The sequence below is a fragment of the Felis catus genome, chromosome C1 (genome assembly GCF_018350175.1).
Source record: "Felis catus isolate Fca126 chromosome C1, F.catus_Fca126_mat1.0, whole genome shotgun sequence".
NCBI classification, from domain to species: Eukaryota; Metazoa; Chordata; class Mammalia; order Carnivora; family Felidae; genus Felis; species Felis catus.
In genome coordinates this window covers 86,486,761-86,498,417 of record NC_058375.1, presented here as the reverse complement: position 1 = coordinate 86,498,417, position 11,657 = coordinate 86,486,761, and the positions used below count along the sequence as shown (strand labels likewise).

At 45.8% G+C, this 11,657-nt stretch overlaps 1 protein-coding gene across 3 annotated transcripts; it reads right to left on the bottom strand.

Annotated features, from left to right (window-relative positions):
- Positions 1 to 4,812: 4,812 nt before the first annotated feature.
- Positions 4,813 to 9,479, bottom strand: S1PR1 (sphingosine-1-phosphate receptor 1). 3 transcript variants are annotated; one of them, XM_003990374.6, is made up of 2 exons: positions 9,184 to 9,479; positions 4,813 to 7,522 (listed from the first exon to the last, which is right to left on the bottom strand). In XM_003990374.6, exon 2 carries the CDS (start codon positions 7,352 to 7,354, stop codon positions 6,209 to 6,211), a length of 1,146 nt encoding a protein of 381 aa, XP_003990423.1. In that variant the 5' UTR covers positions 7,355 to 7,522; positions 9,184 to 9,479; the 3' UTR covers positions 4,813 to 6,208. The 3 variants fall into 3 exon arrangements, with proteins under 3 accessions (XP_003990423.1, XP_006935012.1, XP_006935011.1); XM_006934950.5 differs by lacking the exon at positions 9,184 to 9,479 and adding an exon at positions 7,782 to 8,784; XM_006934949.5 differs by lacking the exon at positions 9,184 to 9,479 and adding an exon at positions 7,904 to 8,784.
- Positions 9,480 to 11,657: the final 2,178 nt, after the last annotated feature.

Here is an 11,657-nt window from a genome sequence, read left to right as displayed (position 1 = left end):
TCTCTGGAACAGTGTGGAACTTTTGCAGTGTTCTATTGAATTCTTTGGAATCTCACTGCATAATTTCACAGAGAAAGGCCCATACAGCCCTCATATTCAGGTGGAAATCTACCATACTGACTTTTTTTTTTTTAATTTCACAGACCCTAATATGGTTGGATAAGTTTATATAAATGCATATACCCAAGTAAACAACATCCTAAGAATTAAGATACAGAACACTGCTAACAATCTAACAGAATTTCCTTCATGTTCCTTTTCAGTAGATCTTCTCCATGAGGCAACCGGTGTTCTGATTTCCATCTCCATAGATCACTTTTGCCTCATCTTGAATTTCACATAAATGGAATCACGCAGTGTGTTCTCTTTTAGTGCTGGCTTCTTTTCTCAATAGAATGGTTTTGAGATTTATGCAAATTCTTGCAAGTATCAGTAGTAGTTCCTTGTTTAAATATCTGACTAGTATTCCACTGTATGAATTTACCACAATGTGTTTATCCATTTTTAACACAGGAGCTGGTTGGGCACATGATGGTGCTTCAATGAAATAAAATATGGCAATTCTTGTTCATTCAAATATGCAATACACACATGCTTTTGCTAATGATTATACTCAGAGCTAAATCTGATTTTCAATCCTTCAGTCCTCAAAGGGATGAAAAAGGGACCATGAGAAATGCAGGAATCACTTGAAAGTCTAATTCTAAGAAGAAAGCACAAAGAGTATTAGACAAGATGTCTTCAACAGGAACCAAATTTGCCGTTGGTCCTGGCTCTTGTCAAGGATTGTGAAAAGGCTAAATTAAATGCAGGTCTAACCCTCCCTCAGTGTTATCCTCCTCTTTCATCTTTCCTAGCTCTTTTGAGCACTGGCTAAAAATTCTTTTTCTTTTGGGGCGCCTGGGTGGCTCAGTCCGTGAAGCGTCCAACTACAGCTCAGATCATGATCTCGCGGTTTGTGACTTCAAGCCCCGCGTCGGGCTCTGGGCTGATGGCTCGGAGCCTGGAGCCTGCTTCGGATTCTGTGTCTCTCTCTCTCTCTGCCCCTCCCCCATTCATGCTCTGTCTCTCTCTGTCTCAAAAATAAAAATAAACGTAAAAAAAAATTAAAAAAAAAAAGTTTTTGTTTTAATTCTTTTTCTTTGTAAACAATAAAAAGGCTTTTAGTAATTCAAGTAGACCTTGCTTGCTTGCTTGCTTGAGTATTCTGATTGGGCTCTAGTTCCAATCATTATGGCAGTGAAGGCAATGGTATGTGTGAAAAAGTATTTTGAGTCCCTTTCCTTGGGCTTTGTGAAGCACACATCAAAAAAGCAGCAAGATTGGAGGAAAGGATGTAATCTATTATGATTTCTCATCATCCAGAACTTACTTTGTCCACAGGGAAAGAATACTCTAACAGGCCCTATAAAGGCTTCTTTTGGTTAGTTGTGATTCCTCCCTCCAGACTTTTTAAAACTATTTGCGGAAAACACAGACACATCTAGTTTGATGTGGTTAGTTAAGAAACAAATGAGATTGATCTAGTTTGATCTAATTACTGAGGTGTCCATAGAAAACACCATTCCAGCTGGGTATGGAGTAAGCAACATTTTTCAAAAATCTTATTTCTTTATTTTGAGAGAGAGAGAGAGAGAGAGAGAGAGACAGAGAGCGAGCAGGGGAGAGGCAGAGAGAGCAAGCAGGGGAGAGGCGGAGAGACAGGGAGACACACCTCTGCGGTGTCAGTGCAGAGCCCAGCGTGGGCTCACACCCATGAACTGTGAGATCTTGACTGGAGGTGAAACCAAGAGTCAGATGCTTAACTGACTAAGCCACTCAGGCACCCCCGGAGAAAGCAATATGAAAGAAAAGAGTAACTGAACGTTACAAAGAGATCACAGAAAATGATTATTGCACATCATATAGGTAAATAAGAGTGTTCCTGGTTAGAAATTAATTTTTGAGTCAGTGACCCATTTACAAGTTCAAATTTAACAGTTTTGTAATGAAAACATTTTTTAAATGTGTCACTCAAGTATTATCCCTTACTTCTCAATTGAAAATGGGGTTGCTAATATTTAATCGTACTTCAAGTCCTCACTTTGTAGGACTTTCCCAATAGAGCTAATCATCTTTTTGAAGTTGCTATTTCAGAGTAGTAGCTCCCAAGCAGAGCTGCATTTGTAGTTACCTAGAAAATGTGAGAGGTCTCAGAGATACACTGAAGGGAGGCAAGAAGAGTCAAAATCATTCAAAAAGTACAGTCTGGGTTAGAAGTACTACAAGGATATTACATTGGGCGCATCCTTATCATAGGCAGTGTCTATAGCAGAAATTAATCCAATTTGAAAGTTAAAAGCTTCATCAAAAAGGGGCACTTGGGTGGCTCAGTTGGTTGAGCATTGGACTCTTGATTTCAGCTCAGATCATGATCCTAGGGTCATGGGATCAAGCCCCACATTAGGCTCTATGCTGAGCATGGACCCTGCTTGGGATTCTCTCTCTCTCTCTCTCTCTCTCTCTCTCTCTGCCCCTCTCCTTTGGCCCCTCTCTCTAAAATTAAAAACAACAACAACAACAAAAACCTTCATAATAAGACTTTTTACATTGGGGGAACATTAAAGATGCCATAAATCATAACCAAAGTACTGATAATGCCAAAATAAAATCCATTCTCTAGTTAACATAAATGCAACATTTCTATTACTGTAAATGTTGGAATTTCTAATATCACTAGATTAACTTTTACTAAAGAATTTAATTTTTCTACTTATAACGAGGCTAAAAAGCAAGGGCAAGCATTTTTCTTATATACAATTTCTATGTGAATGTTCTATAGAATTGTAATCACATTTAATATCATTGGGAATAAAGTATTGTTCGATGTCATTTTGTAATTTTCCTCAATATTTATGCCAGGGGCCCATTTACAAGAATATGTGAAGTATTTCTCAGGCTGCCTGTTTTATTCCTCTTTAAAAATACTACATAAGTTTTTTAATCAAAACTTTATGGACACTTAAATTTAGTATAAAAATAGTTACTGAGATTTTTGTTTTCATCCTCAATTCTCAGGATATACTAAATTAAAACCAGATATTCATGTTGAGATACCACCAAGGACTCCTTTATCTCAGCCATTGCTTCTCAGCCGGAGGTAGGCTTCTGTCCCACACCTGCCCAGGAAAACCACAGTCCATGACTGTCTAGCTCTCTTGGAATGAAAGGCACAGTGTGGAACTTCCAGGAAGAATGCACATATGATGACTGGATAATGTGCTCACAGGTGGGCAAGTAAGGCTGTCCTCTCTGTCACTCGTTGTCATGAGTTTTCCAATCTCCGCCAGGGTCAGCTGCCCTACCTCAACTTCCCCATGTTGTGTGAGTCATTGCTTTGCTTATAAAGATAAAACCAATAGTAGGAACACTTATCGTCCATAGAAACACGAAATGGATGGGCTTTTCCATTATGCTTGACTCTGCAATGAAAGCTCTAGGAAGTGAGTACAACATGAACTCATTCCTTCCGCCTCAGCAGACAGATGGATAGAGACATTCCAGTTTGTTTCCAGTCTTTTGTCTTCAGCACATTTTTGGCATTTCCTTCAGGAAACTGGAGGTTGTGACCTAAGGTTTCCTTCATGAACACACTTCTGTTTCCCACAGTTAACCTTACCCAGAAATGACATCTACTCTGTGAGGTGAGGTTTATCTTCATGTCCCAACTGTGTCCTGTGCATATGCAGTGACAGTTGAAAGCACAGATTCTGAAAGCAATAACGGGACTGAAGAGGCAAACACACCCAAACCCTTCAAATGAATTCTCAGTGAAGATGACAATAATATCGAAACAATTATTACAGTAATTCTGTGGCGCTTACAAAGTGCCCTTGGTCTCATTGCCTAGTTGGGAGCAATTAATGGCCAGGGCACCAAAGCTATCAGAGATTATTGAAAGCTTTCAGGTATGAGGGGTATACTACTCAACCTACATTCTACAACTTGCTACTCCTTGCTAGCTATGTGCTCCTCCTACTGTGTGGTCCCATATTGTCCAAAAGACAGTCTGGGAGAAGCCAAGACAGTGTCTTGGAAAAAAGTGATTTAATATACTATCTCCCAGATCCATATCCCTATTTCCCCAGCATGTTGGTGGAAAGCCAAGAATGTAAAAGCTTTTGTTGATGGGCTTGAAGCGACCATTGCATTTCACAATTTAAATTAGATTTACTGGGGCGCCTGGGTGGCTCAGTCGGTTGAGCGTCCGACTTCGGCTCAGGTCACGATCTCATGGTTCGTGAGTTCGAGCCCCGCGTCGGGCTCTGGGCTGATGGCTCAGAGCCTGGATCCTGCTTCCGATCCTGTGTCTCCCTCTCTCTCTGCCCTTCCCCCATTCATGCTCTGTCTCTCTCTGTCTCAAAAATAAATAAACATTAAAAAAAATTTTAAATTAGATTTACAACTACATTCTTGTATATTATTTCTTTAAAAGCCCGTGTTTTAGGACAAGAATTAGTGTGTAACACTTAGTTTGGCTCGAATGCAATTTAAAACTCCAATAATGGCATTTACTTGTCAGCGTGGTATTTAGAGGTTGGTGGTTTTCATCGCATTTTTTACTACTCTTCAGTGTTAACTTATTGAAGTTTCTCTTCCTGAAAAAGATAGAGTGGTTTTTTAACAAACCACATTTTTTTTCACACCCTAGTTTATCAAGGTGAAATCCTTTAAAGAGTAACAGAAAATTACCCTTAACTTTGATTCTAAAGATCCACATAGTCAAACACAATGTCTTATTTCTTTAAAAAAACAATGCTATTCACAAAGGAATCCTTAAAAAAAATCAGTTTATTAATGTTTAAAAGTTGATAAAGCTATGTGCAAAATGATCCACAAAAGTCAGAAACCTATTAAATACTATTTTTTTTAAAAAAGACATTTCTCGGTTTAATTGCACTGAAAACCATACTAAAGAGACAGCAATATATTTTTATTTTTTGTGACATTTATACACATCTTTAATTAACTATTTAATGAACAGCTGTATTTTAAAACTTCTGGTATTCCCTATCAGTTAAAGTAATGCTTTAATGGCACAAGAGGGTTGTATTTTCTTAGGAAATACACGTTCAACGGTGTTAACACAGGTTAGAAAAGTCCAATAAAATGCTGAAACAAATACATTCAAAAATCACGGAAAGTACTTTTAACACAACAAAATACAACCATCCTGTTGGTTGAAATAATTCACACAACACTCTGAAATAAACGTCAACAAAAGTGCCAAAGACAGACGTTGTATTTGTTAGACAAACTCATTAAAAAATCTCTCTTGGTTTACAAAGTCACCCCCAGTCAGTTTTCACCTTGTTTTACTTGTTTGATTCTCCTATGACACAAAGGATCCCGGTTGATAGCATCTAGATAAACTGGACTTATGCAGACTTTCAGACACAATGGATAACGATGCTGTAACATACTTCATTGTAAAGTTGTTAAAAGAAAAAAAAAAGAAATCAAAGTGACTGTAACCAAATTCCAAAAACTGATCCAGCTTTCGTGGAAACTTTGGCCTCAGCAAATAAAATTGCTTTACATCTCCAAACCATCTCCATTCCTCACAGTTTCCCTCCTGAACACGGCCTACCCGCTGCAGACGATCAGGAAATGGACCGTGCCACAACCCCGGCTCTGAAGAACGCCAGGTCGTTCAAATATAAAGTAACAGAATTTTGAGGAGGGGTGTGAAGGGAAAGGGAGGGTAGGATATGCAGGGCATACCCAGAGACGCAGAAGTGCACACAGTCACTTGGGCTGGCAACTAAGGTGAGAGAAACGTCTCCTCCAAGCTCTCCACAGATGCTCTCACACTGGGGCCTTAGTCTTAGAGGAGCGGCCAGATGAACCCTCCAGGAGCTTGACAATGCTAGACCTTTGGCTCAGTGCAAAATCAAAGCTCCAGGGCGGGGGTAGGAAATAGATCCCAGGCGAGGACCTGATCTCCACCCTTCCCAGTGCATTGTTCACAGGAACTAACCCACCAACACCCCGGCACCACCAGGCTGCTCTTACTCTGCCCCCTGCCCCCTCCGTCTGGCTCCCAGCAGCTCCTCCCTGGCAGCGGTGGAGGCACAGAGACTTTTTTATTTTTGTTTTTGTTTTCCAAACACTGGGTGGTGGGGTGACCATGCAAGAACTCTCCCCATGGGTAGGGCAGCTTTCAGTTTTAGGAAGAAGAGTTGACATTTCCAGAGGACATAATGGTCTCTGGGTTGTCCCCATCGTCCTTCTGGGGGTGGGAGGAGTTGTCCGACTTACTGCGGCTGAATTCCATGCCGGCGATGATGGGTCGCTTGAATTTGCCGGCGGAGTCTTCGCTGGGGCACTTGCAGCAGGACAGGATCCGGATGAAGGCCCGGCGCATCTCCTTGTTGGTCAGAGTGTAAATGATGGGGTTGGTGCCGGAGTTGAGCACGGCCAGCACCAGGAAGTACTCCGCTCTGAAGAGGATGTCGCAGGTCTTCACCTTGCAGCCCACGTCCAGCAGGAGCAGGATGAAGAGGGGCGCCCAGCAGGCGATGAAGACGCTCAGGACGATAATCACGGTCTTGAGGAGCGCCAGCGACTTCTCAGAGCTGCGGCTGGCCTTGGAGATGTTCTTGCGGAAGGTCAGCCGGCGGCTCCGAGTCCTGACCAAGGAGTAGATCCTGCAGTACAGGATGACGATGGCGAGCAGGAGCAGGGTGAAGACGGTGGTGCAGAAGAGGATATAGTGCTTGTGGTAGAGCGGCAGGACAGTGGAGCAGCTGGCCAGCATGTTGATGCAGTTCCAGCCCATGATGGGGAAGCCACCCAGGATGAGGGAGATGACCCAGCAGGCACTGATCAGCAGGAAGGAGCGGAAGCTGTTGCTCCCGTTGTGGAGTTTCATCTTCAGCATTGTGATATAGCGCTCGATGGCGATGGCTAGGAGGCTGAACACCGAGGCAGACAAGGCCACAAACATACTCCCTTCCCGCAGAAACCACTGGGCGGGGGTGAGCTTGTAGGTGGTGGCGCCAGACAAGAGCAGGTTGGCCGTGTAGGCCACTCCCGCCAACAGGTCTGAGAGGGCCAGGTTGCCGATAAAATAGTACATGGGTCGGTGGAACTTCTTGGTTTTCCAAATGGTCAGCAAGACAAAGATGTTCTCTAGGATGATAAAGCAGCAGATGAGAATGAACACCACGGAGCTCAGTTTAATGCCGTTCTCGTCCGCGCTGACATTCAGTTTTCCCGTGTAGTTGTAATGCCGGACGATAATGTCGTAGTTGACATAGTCAGACACAGAACTGCGGTGGGTCTTCACCAGCGGGACGCTGGTGGACCCCATGGTGCGCAGGGTCTCCAGGAACCCGGGGGTGGCGCTTCTCCTGAAGGACGCTAGAGGGCGACGCCGAGAGAGCCTTCACTTGCCGCGGTTGGGGGGGTGGTTCCGTCCGGGAGATCCAGGCTTTTTGTGTAGCTTTTCCTTGGCTGGAGAGGGCCTCGGGAACAGCAGCTTTAAACAAGTCACAAAGAGGAGAGAGTCAGGGAAAAAGCCACAGCACACTGGCATAATTCATCCCAGCTAAGGCACTGCTCCAGTTTTGTCATGGATTTGTTTTAAGTAAACTTGGGGAAAGCGCAAGAAGGATTTCAGAAAAAGAAAATCAAATTCTTATTTCTTGCAAAAAAAAAAAAAAGAAAGAAAAGAAAAGAAAAAGAAACAAGGGGGGGGGGAGTAGGGTGGGTAAGGGAAGAGAGAAAAAAATTTTTACCCAAACTGAAAACTCCCAACTCGACAAGACGAAAACTCTCCCTGTGTCACATCCAAACGGAAATGGGAAAACTAGAGAAGCAAGTCCCATTTAACAGCCCTTCGGCTCCCTCACGCCCCCACCTCGATCCCCCTCCAGGTTTCCAGCTTGGAGGTGTTCTGGAGCATTCGCCCTCTCAGCAGCGGGTTCACTACCAGCTCTTGGTCTCTCCTCGGAAGAGACCCAACCGCCAATATGAGGGTGGAGACGCACAGCACCACCCAGCTAAAAGAACAGAGAACCACCTCCTAATTGCCATGCAAGACATTAGATTCGCACGAAAATCACTTGACAGAGTAAGTCATTCTTTGGGCTCTATTAATAACTCTCTAGGAACAGGTGTGCTTTGGGTCCGAGGGCGCCGCATGGTGTGGGCAGCCAAGCCCGCCCCGGCCTTGCGGTAAACAGGAAAGCTTAACGCCTCTGTGAAGCAACTGCCTTTTCTTTCTTCTTCTGCTGCTTCTTCTTTTTTTTTTTTTTCTTGTAAGCTAATGCAAGAAAATCTAAAGGTTCAGTGAAAATCATTCATAAGAGATTGCAATAAATCCCAGGAGTTTCGCACATTCATTGATTGCATAAGGAGTATGTTTAGTTACTGTGGGTTTGGCCAACACACACACACGAGATAAGTTATCCTACTAACGATAACAATACATGCCACTACATTCCTAATTCCAAGTGCAAATCTACAGTCCAGAAGCCTGAACGGACGTCTGGTTCATTGCTAAACGTGAGGCGGTAGTTTTACTTACTGCCCTCCCCCAACATGTTGCCTCGTCTCACAGAACTAGAAAGTGTGGAGAGAATGAAACACGGCACGGTTCGCAGGAGTCTACTTGTACCTCGTTGAAATGTTTCAAAGTAACGCCGCAATGTGATAGAAGGGGCGTAACAGAGAGCAGTTCCTGGGACAGCCGACGCTGCTCGTACCCAGAAACTCGGCATTTCTTCCATCTAATTCCACACCCTCCCCGCCGGCAGTGCAAGTTTAAGCCCTTACCCCCACCCCCACCCCCACCCCCACCTCCCATATTCTTTGTCTATAAGATTTCCAAAACTAAGCCCCTTCCCCCACCCCTCTGCGACCAACCGCAGTTTCCACTCTCCCCCACCTCTAGTCGGTTTTACAACCGGACTGAACCCTTTTCCAAACTTCATTAAATCACAAGTGCCCCAAGAACAATCCGATGGACTGGGCTTAGTAGCCCAGGGATGAATGTTTCTAGCGCCCAGAGATGGATGTTTTAAAAGTTTCCGTTTTGCTTCGTTCCGGCTTAAAAATTCGTTTCTAACACTGAACACTTCCTGCAGCGGGGGTCCCCCGCACCCCCGGCCCACGCTGGCACCGCGCTCAGTCCCCTACCTCGCTCAGGCAGGACGAAGCTGCGTTGGTAGAGCTCTGGGTCTCCACTGCGCGCTCGGCATCTTGCTGCCGCCCCCGACTGACTGCGACGCTCTTGAAACTTACTCGAGTCGGGGTCCCCTCCCTCCGCAGCCGCACACTCCAATGGCCAGCCCTGCTCTCCGCGGCCCGCGCCGGCCCGCTAGCTGAAGTCACCGAGCGCCCCGCTGAGGCCGTGTGGCTTCCCTAGGAAGAGGCGGGGAGGGGTTAATATCTCAACCCCCACGCCCTCCGCCTGCGGCTGCGGGCCTCCGGATCTCGGCTTCGGAGACTCACTGTCCAGGAAAGATCTGGGGCAGAAGCAAGCGCAAGTGCGCGCGCACACACACACACACACACACACACGTGCACACACCCTCCTCCCCCCCCCCCCCCAGGCAACCGAATTAAAAAAAAAAAAAAAAAAAAGGAAAAGAAAACAGAGAAGGGACGGAGGCTGGTGCCCCCTGGACTCTGATGCATAAATCACAGCCCTCTCCCGGCTGTCCACCGCTCCCAGACACCGTTCTCCCGAGTCTTACAAAAGAGAGGACGTGGGGAGCCTTTGGAAACTTTTCTCCCGAAAAGTCTCAGGGGGCAGAGGACGGCCCGGCGTCTCGCAGCGCACCTCGCTGTTTCCCTACCCCCGCAAGCTCTCGATTGGATCGGAGTCCCGAGATCGTGGCGGGGCGCCCCGGGGCCGCTTCTGTGCAGACAGGGAAAGGAGGAGCCGACACCCCGCGAGTCCCGGCCGCCCACCGGGGACGAGAGGCTGGCAACGGGCTGCCACAGACGCGGGGGAGATATGCAGCAGCCTAGAAGGGAGAATGGTCCCGGAGGTTCCTCTGCTTCTCCCTACCCCCGTCCCACTGCAGCCCCGAAACTTGTGGTCTGAGGGGCAGAAAGTGGTTTTCCCGGGGCTCGGTGACGAATGGGCTAACGCGGGGCGAGAAGTAGGGCTGGCTTTCCCCTCACTCAACTGGGCGCAAACTCAAGCCGTGTGTCCCAGATTCTGAGACCTCTGGGGAGGTGGTCAGCTGCTGGGGCCTGACAGATTTAAAAGCTTGGGCAGCACAAGAATTTCCAAAAGGGAAGAGCCGCAGGACCCAGCCAGCCTAGTCTGAGGCCGGTGACCTTCTCTCCCTTTCTACTCGGGAGGATTCAGAGGCCCCCACACCTCATGCTCCCAACACGCCCACTCTCTTTCACTTTGATGCTACTTCAGAAGGTGAGACATAGAGGCGGCCTTGGTCAGCTCCGCCTAAGTGACAAGCTCAGAGCACTTCTGCCCTGCTCTGCTGCTAGATTTCCACCCAGTTCCTGGTCGCTCTGGCTTCCCATCCTGGCAGATGTGAACGCAAAACTTCTCCGTGTGCAGTTTCAATTGACAGACACACCCTGTACCTGAATGACTCAGAAGGAGGTTGAATGAATAAACAACAGACCCCTGACTTCTGGGATCTTATGATTTTGCAAAAGAAGAAATCTAACGACAGTTAAAATCAAGTTCACAGCTGCCGTCAAGTCTTCAGCAACCGAGTTGCACGGAGCACATCGCCACAAAACAACAGCACATGCATACAACGTGGAAATGCAGAGGAGTGTCCTCTAGACTCTAGAATAGGCTCTGGATGGGTTTGGGGACTTCCTTTATTTAAAAGGAGGGATATGCTGAGTCTGCCCTGTGCAACATAAGGTGTGGAGTTGGCAAAATCCACCCCATCCACTAAATTATGAGTTCTTTGAAGGGGAAGGAATTAAAGTGACTTGCATACCCAAACTCTATCTATCACGATAGATTATCTAATTTGAACAAGCATTGTTGGTCATTTTATTGATGAGAGAAATGTCACTAAGACAGCTTACACTAGGCATCCCAGAACTGAGTTCCAAAACTTGATGAGTGCAAATGCATGTCTCCCAGTTCAAACACCTGCAGTCAATACACAGTGAAGGGATTGAAGGGAAACCTCTGGTTTTAAAATTTTTATTTTTTATTAAAAAAATGTTTTAATGTTTACTTATTTTTGAGAGAGAGAGACAGAACACAAATGGAAGAGGGGCCAAGAGAGGGAGAGGGAGACACGGAATCCGAAACAGGCTCCAAGCTCTGAGCTGTCAGCACACAGCCTGACGCTGGGCTCGAACTCTGGAATGGTGAGATCATGACCTAGGCTGAAGTCAGACACCTAACTGACTGAGCCACCCAGGTACCTGGTAGTTTAAAAAATTTTAAATTGTGGGGTGCCTGGGTAGCTCAGTCCATTAAGCGACCAACTCTTGATTTCGACTCAGGTCATGATGCCACGGTTTATGAGATTGAGTCCCCCCTGGCACCTGTTTAGGATCCTTTCTCTCTCTCTTCCCCTTCCCTGTTCTCTCTCCCTCAAAATAAATAAATAAGTTTAAAAAAAGAAAAGAAAAGAAAAATTTTAAATTGTACTAATCTCTTGGCT

What these genes read in the sequence shown, in the direction of transcription:
- S1PR1 (XM_003990374.6), bottom strand. Translation starts at nt 7,354, where the DNA reads ATGGGGTCCACCAGCGTCCCGCTGGTGAAGACCCACCGCAGTTCTGTG.